The following is a 16,475-nucleotide window of genomic DNA, read 5'->3' as shown; positions in this document are numbered from 1 at the left end:
TAAAATACTCATGAAACAATGATGAAAGATAAAGCTGAAAATTAAACAGAGTTAATAGGAAGCATCTCCTCAACTTCATGATGTTCTACAATCAGGTCACAAGTCTCAAGTTCTTGCTCAGGCAAAATTTGAACTTTCAAACTTCTCAATATTGTGAATAGTAAGTACTATCTACAGGAAAGAGAAGTAACACAGATACAGGTTCTGGGATGAGCCTGAATATAAATAAATACATTTCTTGGTAGGAAGAAGGAACAAGCATTCAATGAGTACTTCCTACAATGTTGGGGTTTCTTGTGATTATTTTTCTTTTGTAAACAAAACCAGCTTTGGTACTATATACTGGGGTACCATAAAATACCAATCTCATAGAACATATGGTTCAAAAGGCACAGGTTATAGTAGTTCTAAATTAGAGTAATTTCTCAGCAAGCTCTTGATAAGAACTGGGAACAGTCTTACTTCTAGCATTTCCAAGTGATCTAATATTTGTTCATGCAATCTTAACATTGGACTTCTAACAGAGTACCAAGACTGCTACATGAATACCCTCCTCTTACTGATCAGCAACCACCATCTAGAGCAGGATAAACTGAAATGCTTTAAGCTGAGCAACAACTACTCATCCTTCTTGACAAGGTACACAATTAAGCTGCTGAGCCTTCACTGTGTAACAGCATTTTGTATCATACACCCTGAGAAATTATTTCTCATACACGCTTTCCTCAAGTATTTTTAGAAAAGAAGGCATTCTTCAAATCTAACCACAGATCCAAAGGTGTATATCCATGTTTATAATACAGAGAAGTGTGATGAGCAATTTTTCTTCATATAATTTTTTAGGAATCTTTCCCTCAAATACAACAAAGTATTTCAAAACCCAATATCCTAAATCTAAAGCATTCTTTGCTTAATTTACCCAAAATCTGTACTTTGTTTTTCATTCTCTCAGACTTTGAAACTACTGAAATAAGACAATAAAACTGCGAGCTCCTTTAAAAACCCTCTAATAAAAAGTACTAGGATGCATAAAAAGTATCATAAAGTTTGGAAAGACACAGGTTTTTTTCACTTCCTTTTCATCTTACCTGAAGTGTAAGGCACTTAACTGCATTCCACACTATTCCAATAAATTCCTTCATTCTTTCCTCAGGACTTCTGCAACTTTCAGATGAGTTCAGCATGGTTTTCACAGGAAGTGACAAAGGACGAGATTCTAATGCAAACAACAAAACTCAGTTATAAAAAGAATATCTAACTAAATAATATACTTACCGAGATTATTTACTTAAAATTCTAGAAGAGATTTTCTCTCACTGTGTATATCTCACAGTGGACATGATAATAATGTGTCTATTTTAGGTTTTAAACCTGGCAATACAACTGTATTGGTTCAGCCTCATGAGAAACGTGATGCAATTTAGTGAAATCAGATGCTTAAACTTTTTTAATATAAACTGCTACAAAAATATTATGAAGAATGTTTGACCTAGCCAAATTAAGGTAATTTTCAAAGTGTGATAACCTATTTGGTGATGGAATAGAAACCCCAGAGGTTTTCACATACTTTGCTGCCAGTGTCATCTAAAAGTTTCATCTTTCTAAAATTATAAGAAGTGAAAGACAGCCCATATTTAATTACAGAGTTTAATTTGTTTTCTTTAAAAAATACATTAAAAATTTGACTGTGTTTCAAAAGAAGGCATAAAAACTAAACCATTTTCTTACTTTGTCAAGATTAAAGGTATTAAAGTATGAAATATTTCAGTAAAATTCAATTTTTTCTAGTAAAAAGAGAAATTTTCTTAAATTGTTAATTATTTCATAACATGAAAATATTTTATATAACAGAAGCATTAAATTGAATATGAGCATAGTATAACTTTAAAAGAAGACTGAGTGGTGCATAGTTCCCTCTGACATCTTCTACAGAATATCCTTCTTCTTATGTTTTGGGATACCCACCAAACTATTGTCACCTTCTTAAACATTTCCAGATTTGGCCTACATGTTGTTGAACTGATAAAACTGCAGGAATAAATTATGAGATCTCCATGACATAGATTTAAACTAAATCAAAATCAGCACATGTATGCACAATCAGCACAGGTATGACAATTTATGTCTACCAATTATAGAGCTAAAAAAACCCTTTGGCATACAAACTACAGAAAAATTCTTCAAACAAAACTATGCTACCAACTGAACTCAGGAGAGCAAAAATATAAGCTCCTTGATATGCATAACTGAGTCTTCAGACAGTTTAATCATGCAATGAAAAATGCAGAGATTTAAAACTGAAACATCTAAGAGGTGAATTTCTGCCAAGAGCGTGCAGTGTTAATGCCACAGGAAGAATGAATTTGTGACTCTTTCCCTGTCAAGACTAGATTTGATTATTATTCTAGGAAAAAATCCTTCAACAAATAGTATTTTTAGTGACCTCTAAGAGCAACATTCATTTTATTCAAATGACGGAGAATCCGAACATTCAAAAAGAGAGGTGGTTAAAAGAGTGAAAGAATTTTTATAGCTGCAGTATAATTAATCCTCACAGATATTCCTGGCTCCAATTATGGATATCTTAGAAGGATAAGGAATGAAAACTGGCTCACGAGAATGTAAAATGTGTGACTTTTCATGATTGTTGTCGGTATGATGGAGAGAAAAACATGTAAATTGTTCATATGGAGAAGCAGGATGCTGTAACTGTTTCATAATACCTTCTCACACAGACACTTATGCCATGCAATTGGTCTTCCCTCCACATTATGAATGGATTCGGTTAAAACAGACATTTAGTGAAGAATAGCTGTTCTGCTGTAACTTCTTACTCTACCTCAGTTCACACTGTCTTCTGTGCGAGCAAGACCCACACTACACGTATTACAAGGTAAGAATTAGGAACAGCTGGAGTACCAAGAAACATTAAAATATAAGAGTTTTTGAAGCATAGAACTCTAGAACACAAGTGTGGGTAAGGGTGAGAACAGCATACAAAGTCACTGGGAGACTCTGGAAATTTCACAGGTAGGATGCTTCAGGTCAGGATGAATAGATAAATACAAAGGAAGCCGACATATTCTACAATGCATTCAGCAAGGACTATCAACATCCTATACTGCTGAACAAGCACATCCCTCATGAGTGGGATTTAAAGCCAGGTTTTGTTCCAATCTCCCATGTTTTATTTGCAGGGAAGCACTCCACTAATTCTCTCTCAATAGGGTGAATAGCCAGAAACAACAATCTGTGAATTAAAAATAAAATTTGCTCACTGAAGTAGCACTTGTTTCTCTTCATATGTGTAACCGAAACTTGCAAAGCTGATAAAAATCCAAAAATATCCATGATAGAAAATAACCTCACTGTAACCCCTCATGCTCAACAAAAAGAAAAAAAAAGAAAAAAAAAAAGTCTCAAACCCCAACAAAAGGATAAGAAACTATCCAACCAGAGATCATGGAAAATAGAAAAGAAATAAGGAATAGGGGAAAGAAGAAACAAGCATAGAAGTAACTCCTGAAGAGAACAGAACAAAGAAGTCCTCTTTTAATTTTTTTCCTGTATTGGTAAATCCCAGAGTTTTGTCTGAAGGGATGCTGGGACAGAACAATATCTTAATTCCCTGTTGGGCAAGGACATCAGTAGATGACACTTGCTAAGAGCCTGTCAGGTGTGGTTACCATGTGTGTTTGGCTAGTCCTCTATAGCAGACATGTAGACTGGATCAGCTCCATCTGTCTTGGTAAGAAGGTTAATTTCCTAAAATAATTATGCTACTTAGCTACTACTGAATTGAAAACCTCAGAACATTTCCTGGCACTGTAATCAGCCTTGTGTTGAAGCCAGATGCCAGTCAGCAACCACTAGACAGAAAATAAGATTTGTATGAAACACTTGGAAATTTATGAAGAGGGAAAGCCCAAACCAACACAATGGAGGGGATGCTGCTTCAGGTTGTACAAATAGAAGTTTTAAGAAAACCAGTGTACAGGAACATAAAATATTCCTACTCTCATCTTCCAGTACCATATAATTGAGATACCCATAACTGGTATTTTTGTAAACATATACACATCCATTACAGAAGCTGCCACACTCATCATCAGTTTCAGAACAAAACAGTAATGAACAGACTTTTCAAAAAGGACTGATCAGATCAATCAGGACTGAGCTGCCAGAAGGAGCAGTTTTCATAAATAATTTCATATATTATGGTTAAAATACATAGAGAGTTAAAAGTGGTACTATGAAAAAATTAATCTTTAAAGGATTCACTTTGTAGGAGAGGCCACCAAGCCAAACTATAGGTATAAATTCTAGTTAGAGGTGTCTTTCTTAGATACATGTCTCCTTCTTTGTGTTTTTTAGACTATGGGGAACAAGTTGTTTTACAAGTCTGATCCATAAAATGAATACACTTCAAAAATAAAAGAGAACTTTTGGGAAAATGACACTACTCTGGGCTATTAATATTCTCTGGTCTAAGGAACAGAAAAGGGAAAACTTTTGAAGTGTGAAGATTTTGGACAAATGGACATTTCCTAAAATAAATCAAAGCAAAAAAGATACAGATCAGAGATCTTCCACTACGGAATTGAAGAATAACATATTGATAATATGTACTCACTGCTGGCCTCATTCCTTCAGTTCCTCCTTTCTCCTTATTGCTAGCAACCAAACTGAAGGAAGGCAAAATACAATGCTAAGACCTTATTCCTCATTTCTGTGTGGTACAGATTTATCATGTCTCATCTCTGTGGCACATCATGCCACAACAACTCATTTTTCCTGTCCCACTGTGTGCCCCAGATACCTGATGCATTAACAAGTCAGCAGCTTCTTTCTGCTTGGAAAAGGTTATCCTGCTGCAAGCAAACCCATGCTTTCAGTAATCCCCAAAAGCTCAAAGAGCTCCTACTTCAAGACGAGTCCATAGACAGACACCCACAGCAGAAACCTGAGTCTGTCAAGTGACCTCAGCAAGTTGGGTGAGCTTTCCTTCCCACATCCTGTCATCTGTCATACAGCTTCTCACACATCAGAAGGGAGCTAAGCTGAGGAAAACATTGCAAACTACCCATAGTTACTAAGAGGCTATGATAGCAAAACACATGAACATTATTTAAAAGTATTTAAAGGAAGAAAAAAATCAAAGGAAAAGTGGTCTGCATAGTGTCAAAGTAATGATTGGGATTTCTTTAGTATGTATTCAGTTTCATGCATTAGACATGAATTTCTATGAAAAACCCCAAAACTAAGATACTTGCAACAAATGCAAACTCTTAAGGAACTGATCAAGGGCTTAAGGCAATAGAAATGAGATCAAAATGCAGTGGAGGAAAAAATGAAAACTTCAAACAACCTTGAAAAAAACCAAAATGGCCTACAGACATATATATATATGTATGCATATATATATTATTTTTTACAGAAGATAAACTGGTTTCTTTACATGCAAAACAAACCAAAAACCTGTATTTACCAATTATCTGAACTGTCAATGCTCTTCAGAAGTCTTTCAGAAATACTCATATTTTATTTTTGCAGTGTTATAAGAGAAGTTATTCTCCATATCCCCATTGTTGGATGACTGATATTTGAATTATTCATATAAATGTGTTTTTTTTTCTGCAAGGATAGACTATGAAAAATACTTTTTATAGTTTGCACTCTTCATCAGGATGCTTGAGAATAACAGCAGTACTTGACTAACTTTAATAACAGCAGGAAATTCTTTTAGGCTTATAAAAATATGCAATATACTTGCTGGCATACTGAATAGTATTTACATAAATAATTACTGGCCTTTGAGCATTTTTGCATTCTACTTTACTAATAGTACAGATAACACATTACTTTTATCTATCAAGATGATAACTGCACCCACACAGTCCCTGACAACTCGTGAGAGCGAGTCCTTTATACCCAGGGAAACAGCAGCAGAGAAGTGCAGTGATCGAATTTGCACGGCCATTCGATGAGTTATCAGCAGAGAAAGTGTTAAAATACAGAGGCTTTTAACACACTGTCAGTAAACAAAGACAAATGTGATATTAACACTGTTGTGCAACCCAAAAGGATCTTTCTGTGTGAAAGTGTGTGTTGGCCAGGGAATGGCTGTGGTCAGCATTTTCTCCCACCAAATTCTTAGTGATTGCAGCACTATTTCTGGCAAAAAATACCTATTTTGCTCTGGGAACAAAAATAAAAAAGGACTGACACTTTTGTACAAATCAGTAACAGACATTCAGAGGCCAAACTGAGCTACTATACTAGTAATTATAGAAATGCGATATATATGTGTTCATACCTAAAGTCCATACCTGAATTTTTTTTTAATATCACTTACCATTTCAAATACAATTTATACTATGAAGTAAGAATTTCAGCCTTTAGATTTGCAATAAGTCCTGATAAATTCTGCCTAGTATTCTGCCTTTTTAAAAATACATGAAAAGTTCCTCTGTCCTAAAAATATAATCTAAAAATAAACTATCATTTTTTTTTCTCTCTCAGCATTGAATTTCTCCATACAGAAAGAATGTTTGATATACTACATTGGCTTTGAGTTACTAATGTTTCTGAGATCCATAGTTTTGAAATCCACACAGCGAACTGAAGAAATTGTGCAGCCATAACAAAAAAGTCAGACATTTTACGAGCTAAAAAAACTCAGAATAATGCATTTTTGATACAGACATGTGATTGTCCAGCCATTTAAAACTTTCTATAAATTACTTGTGCCTTGACACCTTCCTTTTAAACAATCGTTTCAAGAACTAAAGCCATTTTATAAAGATCCCACTGTTTTCAGGCACCCTAGGTAAATGTGTGTCAGACTTAAACTCCTATATTTTACTTAACCTATTTAGCACCTTTTTAATTTCATTCATCTTCCCAAATTAATCATCATACATTTCCTAGTAGGCATGAATAAACAATAATCATTCAGTTCATTGAGCAGAAATAGTGACCTACTAATTCAAATACTTCAGATAATCCATTGATTTCTCACCAGCCAGACTTCTCTCACATTTGCCAGTTTTTTGCGTTCCAATGCATTAGGTTCATTTTAGCATGAACCTAATTAAGCATTCTAGCTGTGCTTTAGGGAAAAAAAACCACAGTAACTGCATCTATTTCTGCTAAGTACAGGTCCTATCCTGCTATACTGTACTCAGTAGACACTTTTTTAACTTAAAATGAAACTTCAAATAAAGACATCAGTCTGTCTGGACCTCTCTACATTTAAAGCCTCATCTTTTCTCCAGTTTCATGGAGAAATACTTAATAGTGGTTCAGAAATATCTCATGTATACTTTTAAGGAATTTTAAGAATTACTTCAGTAAAGCTTTCAAAATTGAATTACTAACACTTCCCATAACAATCAAGAAATTTCAGTTATCAGTATCTAATGGCCAATTTAAATTTTATTATAACTACACTCTCAAATATTAAGAAGTGATTCAAAGGAAAGGTGGGGATCACTCTTCGCCTGTTTTCCTATGGAAAATACAAGCCTATACTCTGTGCTTACGAATGCAACTAATTAGCTTGTTTTGTAACTCTTTCTGCATTGGCTGGTCAATATAAATCAAATTCAACAGGATAAATATTTCAAAGATACTATGTTTCTACAAGTTCTGGGAAAATAAGTAAGCAGGGTAAAGAGCCAGAAATTCCAACAAGAGCTCTGTCCTTACCGGAATTCAGGCAATTTATATAGGACAGAGAACATAAAGGCCATCTAAGACAGAATTTTCAACTTTCTGGTTATGACACCGTCCTCTATCTACTTGAAATACCAATGAAAAGTAGACTAGGTGTAACTGAGTACTTACAAAACTTTCAAACTCTTTAATTATTTCCCTGTAAGAACAATAGTTTGAAAGAACAAAATACCAGTGTTCCAGAAACACAAGAGATTTTTTCCAAACTGGAGTGCCTTCATGTCCTATATTTCTCTCCATGTGCACACGCCCTTTCGCAACACATCGACACTTCCTGCAGAATGAAACAACGCTGGATTCTCTTCTCAGCTTCGAACTTGGGAGTAAGACTGAATTTGTAGTGGAATTAAAAGACCAGTGAGCTGTGTGACATGAAGACCTAGTCTATGAAAAACGCTGCCCCAAATCCACCACTGTTTGATTCTCTTTTGCAAATGTCCTTGCAATTTGTCCACCAGACAACTAAACGGAGCAATCGGGTGCTAGACACAGTGGTAAAAAGCACTTGCCCGCATTTGCAGGCCTAATGAACACATGGTTGAAATGCAGTCACCACCTGTGCCACGGGCAAACATCTCGCTATTCCATAACAGGGATCAGCAAAATTTTATGCGACGAGTGTACATGCAGTTATGGACAAGGCATTCAGTTTTCAGATGCCTTTCTAACAGGTTATGGGGCCTACTATTACCAGAAATTTCATAACTTATTAGATGATACATTAAATTCCACTTACCTACCTGTTCTGTTGCTATTAAAAAAGTCAACTTTGAGGATTCTGAGTGAGAAAAAAATTAATAACCTTTTCAGGTTCTGTAAGTAGCTCCTTCCATTAAAGGCATTCCTCATAATAAGACCATATGGGAGACTACTTTCCCACTGTTACTGAAAAATTATATGACATAGTCACTGGGTGACATCTCACAAGGCAGCGTCAAATTTGTATCTGGGATATCACAGTGACTTCCAAACACTGATAGATGTTGCTGAAATGAAATTTCATTACATTGACTACAAAAAGGCCTCTCTAGCAGGTGGTAAAAAAAAACAAAAAAACCCAACCAAAAAACCCTACACAACCCAATTTCATCTTTAATCATGGAAAAAGTTACTATGTTTTTCAAGCACTGTAAAAATATTATAATAATTTAATAAATATAAACAAAATTTATGGGTTATTTTAGTAATGAACAAGCACTCATCTTTAATGTGTGAACACAGGCACTTCAGTTGTAATCCTTATTCAATGGTGTACACAAGACAGCTTTCAAAGACTGCACTATCCATCTACTGCAGCCCACACTATCTTCCTGTATAGGTACGCTACATGTATTACATAACTACACACACATATAGCAATCATTTTGCAACTATCCAGACATAAGAGTTATACCTCTATGCACAACTGTGGGTCTGCAAATCACTTTTTACTGAACTAACATGGAGCTGCTGAATTGCCGAGAATGGGAGAAGTGGGTGGAGAGAGAAACAGAAGTTTTTATAATTATCTTTATCACCTTGCTTGTTCACAGTCATATCATACAAAATTTAAACCATACATTCTATTATCCTACTCTGTTTTTGAAGCCTCTGTGGTTAAGGAGATATATAAATAACTACAATTTGAGACTTAAGAACAGAAACCCTGGATGTTCACAGACAGATACCATATAAATAGTAGGTTTGCTTTTTTCCCATGCTTCATTTTTGGCAAGGTCTCAGCAGCCATTAACTAATAAACTGAACTCAAGATCGATGTTTTAAATCATTTTACAGCTGTGATTACAAACTGCTTTCATCTAGTACATAGGGTTGCTTTCTAGCAGTTCTCAAGGGAGTGACTTCTTGAGATCGTGTTAGACTTGAAAATAATTAATTCAAAATTACCACCAAAATTACCACGATTTTAAGATGAAATCTCTTTCAAATTTTAAGAACTATGCATATTATCAATCTAGGATCTCAGTTTTCTGATAATTTAAAACACATGTAACTAGAGCCTTGATGATTAATAAATATGAGGCTTACAAGAGTCATTGCCTCTTTACCTAGAATGGCCTTGTAGCATAGGTAGTACTATATGTCCTAGATCTATGATCAGTGTGGTATTCCTGGTTTAAAACAATGACACAAATAATGAAAGTATGTCAGAAAGTAGATGAAATTAAAAGAAAGGAATTTAAGTGAAAGGGGGACCCAGAAGAATTAGAAAGGAGAAGAATCACAGGCACTCTGTTCTTACTGCAATGAACTAAAGTCATATTTGCCATATTCCAACACATTATACAGCTGTAAAGAAAGAAATTGTGAAAGAAAGGATCCACTGAAACTTTCTGAGAACGAGATCTCACCTTTCACACTTACATCTGTGTAACCTTTTCTAACCACTGTAACTGGTGGCTTCATAATCAGAGAGCTTTTTCATGTGACACAAAATATGTGTTAGCTTCCACAGACCCCTGAATCTTCCACTACAAAGCCAACTCTGACAAACCTGGCACATGAGAACTCTACAGGCATGAAGCTGCAGGAGGCTACACAGAGAACAAGCCTGTTGGCACTGCAGTGTGACATGACTCTCCTTTCTTTCTTTAATTGAGGGAAATCTCTGTGGTTTACTGCAGCAGAAAGGGCAACCTTTTAATTGATTTCATTACTATACAAGGCTTTCAGTCCTTGACATCCATTTTAGAATTCACTTTTTTTTCATGTTAATATCAAATATTTCAGGTATGTTACACCTGCCATTTTATCTCCAGAGTATAAGAAACACATAAACTTATTAAAACACAGGTGTGCTGGTTTTGGCTGGGGTAGAGTTAATTTTCTTCAGAGTGGCTGGTATGGGGATGTGTTTTGGATTTGTGCTGAACACAGGTTTGATAACACAGTGATGTTTTTGTTATTGCTGAGCAGTGCATACACAGAGCCAAGGCCTTTTCTGCTTCTCATACTGCCACGCTGGCGAGGAAGGTGGGGGTGCTTGGGAGATTGAGAGAAGACACAGCCAGGACAGGTGACCCAAACTGACCAAGGGGATATCCCATACCATGGGACATCGTGCTCTGTATATATAGAGGGGGGATGTTTGGAGTGATGGGGTTTGTCCTCCCAAGTAACAATTACGTGTGATGGGGCCCTGCTCTCCTGGAGATGGCTGAATACCTACATGTCCATGGAAAGCAGGGAATTAATGTCTTGGTTTGCTGTGCTTGCATGTGGGGCTTGTGCTTTCTATATTAAACTGTTTTTACCTCAACACACAAGTTTTCCAGCTTTTTCAGGCATTTTTTTAACAGTTGAGAATTAATGCAACCAAATTCAACAATTCTTTAAAGGACTGATTCTAAATCAAAACAGAAAATGCTTAGTCAATGTTATCTCTTGAGAGAATTAGTACCATCACCTTTCATTTCACAGCATTAAACTCTGTGCTGCAAAACTGTTTAATAGAGAAGCCAAATATCTACTTAATCTCAAAAAACCCTCAACGTATTTGATAAACTGATTGAGTAAAGTAAGTGGTAGTTAACACAAATTAAATCCACAAATGAACTTTTAATTTTTCCATAAATGTGTGTTGTACTTAGTAACTGAAAATAAATCTCGATATTGACTTCAGTTTAAAAGGTGGAAGGAGCTGAGATGCACAGAAATCCTTATTTTGTTTTTATGATGTTATTTATAATTTCATTTTGTTATTTCTCACACACACACAAAAAAGCCCCCCAAAAAACAAAACTGACATCCACAGCCTTCCTAGATTTTGAACGATAATGTTTTCCCTCAGTAGAGAATTCTGGTGTGATCCTTATTATAGAAAAGATAATACTCAAGGTGAAGAACAAAGGCTGAAAAACAAAAAGGTCCACCAAGCTGGACAGGTAGCAGACTGGGACACTGATTTTCAAAATCTGAGTACAAAGCTACTTCTGCAAATCATATGCCTACTTTTTATAAATCAGTGATTAAGAAAAACTAATCTAGAACCTGTTTATGCAAATAGCTGGCTTTGAGACAAATATTCAAAATCACAAAAGTTTCTCTAGTGAATTACACTTTGTACCTTGCAGGCACAGCTAGAATTAAACTCAAGAAGAAAAGAACATTATATTAATACAGCAGAACAGATGATAAATACAGTTAAAAGAGGAATATGCTTGATACAGTCATGTAATTATATGGGCATATATATTTCCCTATATATTAGGCATAAATGAAGGAAATGCATACATGAATTGTAAAAATAAATGGACAAATGGTAAAAATGAAAAATATTCATAACTAAAATAGAAGTATTTGATATTAATCTATTGTTTTACTACCAACGATAACACCTGAACCCACTAATATTCAGCAAACAAATTTTCTGGTTTTAGCCCTTTTTATCAAAATAGGCCTTTATCCTAAAACAGCATTTAACTCTACCACTAATGGACAATACTGTAATCTTAGTTTCAGCAGACAACATCTTGAAGTACTTTGTGATTATCTGGAAATAAACATCAAAGGAAAATAGAATTTGCGTAGTGTATTTCAGAAGGATCAATAAATGTCTTGGCTGGACAGTAATTTTCTTTGGATCATCACCTACTTTACTACTTGCAGACAGTACTATATGAATAAATAGACTAGAAATTTCCAGAAAACCATATCATCCTGATTAGTGATAACAAAGTTTCAGTTTAGACTCTTAAGCGGTCAGAAAATACTCCTAAACTTAAACAGTTTCTTGAAGTCCAGAAACAGAAGTGCCAGCAAATGCACTTTCTATGGGTGATTTTGAAAACAACGAATTTTAACTTTTCATGCACAAATCTTGACTTCCATACATGCCAGACTTTAAGCAATACAAACAGACTGACTGAAATCAGAGGTTAATCACAGTGAAGTTTGACAAAATTATGGACTAAGTATCAAGGCAAATGGCAGATATCCTATTGATATCGTTTATCTCACTTTAAAAACTGTATTACACGAAATTATCAGGGCCCCAAAGACAGCACTAAATGAAAATGAGAGAAAAAATAAACATGTATTTCAAAGTTCTACATTTGATTATTTTTAATTCAAAAATTTTAAAGTTCTTTAGTGCTGAAAGTTGTTCCACAGTATTTGCACAGCTGATGCTGTTCAGTGGTGAAGGCATGTTACTGGGAGATTGCAACTGCAGAAAGGCTAGTTTCAATTAAGTGATCATACCTGTCACTGTTTTTGTTTTGACAGGACTGCTGGCATACTCAGAGGCTTGATTAGATTGCTGCCTTGCCAAAGGTGCACTTCCAACTGATGCTTCATCCTCTTTTTTCCGAGTTACTGACACACCAAGTGGAACAGCTCCTACAGATTGCTAGAAAAAGAAGTACCTTGTGAACCACTGAAAACCAAAATAAATTAATATTGGATCATGACATTATAATGTGAAGCATGTCAAACTACATATTTTGAAATGTACAGAAGAAAACTTGAAACACTGATTGGAGCACAAATATTCTGAAAACCGATTATGAAATGCTGCGTTCCGACTTGCACCTCTGACTCTTAATTTCAGTCCTGTTAGTCTGAAGAAAAAAATTTATGATAACAAAAAAGTGAAATAGAACTAACTTAAAATACCATGGTTGTTAGCCAACGGAGATGCACATGCATAAACCTTGCTGATCACTAAAGTAAAATAATTATCTGAATGTTTAATGGGAATTGAAAAATTTGAGCCACATATGAAGATCACAAAGAAATGTATAACTTCCATTAAGTTTCAAAATAAAAGGTGTTTTGCTATTTATACATTATTGTGCTTGTTCCTCACATTTTAAGTATAAATTTGAACTGACAACGACCAATTTTGAACTGTATTGTCTTTCATGCATAAATCTGCTCAAAATGCGACACTTAGGCAAAACCAAAGGCATTAAAACCTACTTTGAAGGACTGCATCATTATTTTAACATTAGAAAAGAACAATGTGTATTAAACCGTGTGGGCTATGGAACTGGAGGTCCACTGATGAACACAGCCTATTGGCTTTGTTGTAATTATTTTTTATTAATGAAAGCTACAAAAGACAAAATTATTAAAAAAAATTTGATCCTCAATGTTGCTGTCCAGTTGGCTCTTAATATTTTGCCGTAGCATCAGCTGCTAAGTAAACTGCAGAGGCATCACAGTTGACAAAAGCAGAATATTTCTACCGTTGATTTTGCAGAGGGTTATCATTTAAAGATGACAAAAGGTTTTTCTAAAGATCAGACATTAGGATTACACGCATCTTAATTTTTGTGTAATTTAATTTTGTTCTTATTGGAGTGAAAATGTAATCCATATAACTGCGTAATGAGAAACCTCACACATTGCATTAGGAATCTCTGTGGGAAACAAATTCGTGTGAGGCAGGCAATGTGCTTGTAAATTTCTCCAATAGAAAACAGATCACTGAATCAAGCAGTGTGCAACATGTGCACACATACAAAACCCCAAAACAAACAGAAAAATCATTTAATTGAAGGAGAATGACTTCCAAACGCCTTCATCATTTTCCACTATAAAAGTAAATTAAAATAAGAAAGACAATTTAATCCTATTCCAGTGAAAACAATCAACTTATATATAGAGTGGTATGCAAAGTTAATAGAAAAAGACTAATGTCAATGACAAACAGAACTCTCATCTGTCCTCCTCCCTCTGAATGTACAGTCAATAATTTTGTCTCCAAAAGCACAAAAAAGTTGCTTTGGAACATAGTAACATGCCACTTTGGTGTCCTCTAGCTATAACAACATCCAAAATCTCCATCAGCTTTGAGAAGACAAGCTATACACCACAGAAATACTTCCCACATGCATACAGGGAGAGGGTCTGAAGTTTTCTAAACTTTCATCAGACACTTTACATCACTTATTTTCACTAATTTTCAAACTCTAGCCATTTATCTGACACTACTTTTCACAAGGCAAAGCCATCTGCAGCTTTCCCATGACGGCAACTGTTGAGCCATCATTTGGCAATTCCGGACGTAACTTTGCAAGAACACTGACTTGCCAAAGTGAAGCAAGAATTTCTGAAGAATGAATGCAGGCAATACAGAACAGTTCAAAAGACAACAGGATAGAAATACTGTCTGAAGAAGCAGTATCTATTTCTGAACCACTAAAGAAACGAATCAGCAAAATATAATAAGTTACACTACTAGTCATAGAGTGAAAAACATCAAGGCTATCACAGCCAGACAAAGCTGGAAAAAATTATGACCAAATATTGAGTGCTTGAGTGCTGATCTGGACAATGAAACAGCTGTTTTATCTTTGCTCACTGAAATCAAGGCTGATGTTGCTGCTGATGACGCCCAGTACAATCTTGTCAGGTTTTTGGCAAAAGATTTCTGGTTAAAAGAATGCAGAAGATGAAAGATCAGCGTTGAACTAGATGGAAAAGGATCATCAAGATTTGGGTTTTAGCCACAAACTGATGAGGAAATTGTGGCTTGGGAAATAGCAGATGACAAGAGCCCCACAGCTGTAGGAGAAGCTGAATCTGATGGGAAAGGAGACATTGCAGGCAAGTGTTATCGTAAGAATTTCATCACAAGAACCCAAAAAAACTAGCTATAAATTAGTATGTGGTAAATCTTAAATACACCTATTTGGGATTAAGCTTTATGGTTGCTAATTGGTAGCGTTATAAAGAAGACAAAGAGCATGTAACAAAGTTCTGGAACTACGGTAACATTTATATGAGGTTATTTTGTTGACACAAAGTCAAAATGAGATTCTGTTCTAAAATACTGATCACAGTTTTATGAATGCAATAATGTTCTGTGGCTATTATACACAGAATATGAAATTAATTACAATTCATGGAATTTAGAATAAAAAATTGTATTGCTTTTCAAGTACAATTATTACAATTAAGTTTTTAAGCAGAGGCTGAAAAACTACAGAAAAGTTATCCTTTTCTGAATTTAATTTTTATTGGCATAAACAATCTAAGACATTACACACCATGTTAAGTATGTGTACACAAAACACGCACATACATATATGCTATTTATGCACGCAAATGGATCAACAGATACCAGGGTTTTTTTTTAACTCATACTGTCTGGTCAACATGACCTTGGAAATGATAAAGATCTAAAATCAGAGAAAGGCTCAGAACAATACTAGCTATAAACCAACCTGCCAGAAATACTAAGCCCCAAGTATTTCCTGGATTTATGTGGAGATATGTCAACCAACTAAAGATAAAATATCCTGTAAAGAGGGCTAGTGGAAATTTGCCCTAGGTGAATTAATATTTTATTTTTCTTGGGATTTTTGGTAATTAAATATTTTATTTCTGAATTTTAATTTCCCACAAGTGTGAGCCTCAAGAGACTGCAGGCAGATCTGAGAACACGAGAAATGCGTTTTACAGAAAAAGTGACCAACAGAGCAAATGGGTAACTTTCATTTAAGGGATGCCTTTGCAGTCACCTCCCTGGTAACAAACCAAAGGAAAAAGAATATTCCAAGATAGGAAATTAACTATTACTATCAAAAGAAAAAGATGAAGCATTGGCTTGTGAAATGTCGAATTCAAAAGAATCAGTCCAGACATGGGTCGATATTTGAAATGGTACCAAACCCAGCTATCCCATATGGTGGATGCTGCATGCACACAGAGGGATGTGTACACGGGCAGAAGCTTGCAACCAGCAAGCAGAACAAAAAATTACTGAAATCTTTGGAGTGGGGACAGAT

General features: G+C 35.2%; 1 protein-coding gene across 1 annotated transcript in view; it reads right to left on the bottom strand.

The window, feature by feature from the left end:
• The window catches only part of LOC114068236 (vacuolar protein sorting-associated protein 13B-like), a gene marked incomplete at both ends in the record, with an annotated part of 202,250 nt that overhangs the window by 178,906 nt on the left and 6,869 nt on the right, over positions 1–16,475 (bottom strand). The window contains 2 exons of the mRNA XM_027904187.1: positions 1,089–1,216; positions 12,940–13,087. Coding sequence (XP_027759988.1) covers positions 1,089–1,216; positions 12,940–13,087 — 276 coding nt within the window. The remainder of the gene's footprint in view (positions 1–1,088; positions 1,217–12,939; positions 13,088–16,475) is intronic.

This window comes from Empidonax traillii, unplaced genomic scaffold (assembly GCF_003031625.1).
Source record: "Empidonax traillii isolate 1590-97213 ecotype Southwest subspecies unplaced genomic scaffold, ASM303162v1 scaffold1017:size211477, whole genome shotgun sequence".
Lineage (NCBI taxonomy): Eukaryota > Metazoa > Chordata > Aves > Passeriformes > Tyrannidae > Empidonax > Empidonax traillii.
Note: the sequence above shows the minus strand (reverse complement) of the source record. Positions and strands in the feature narration are given on the sequence as shown.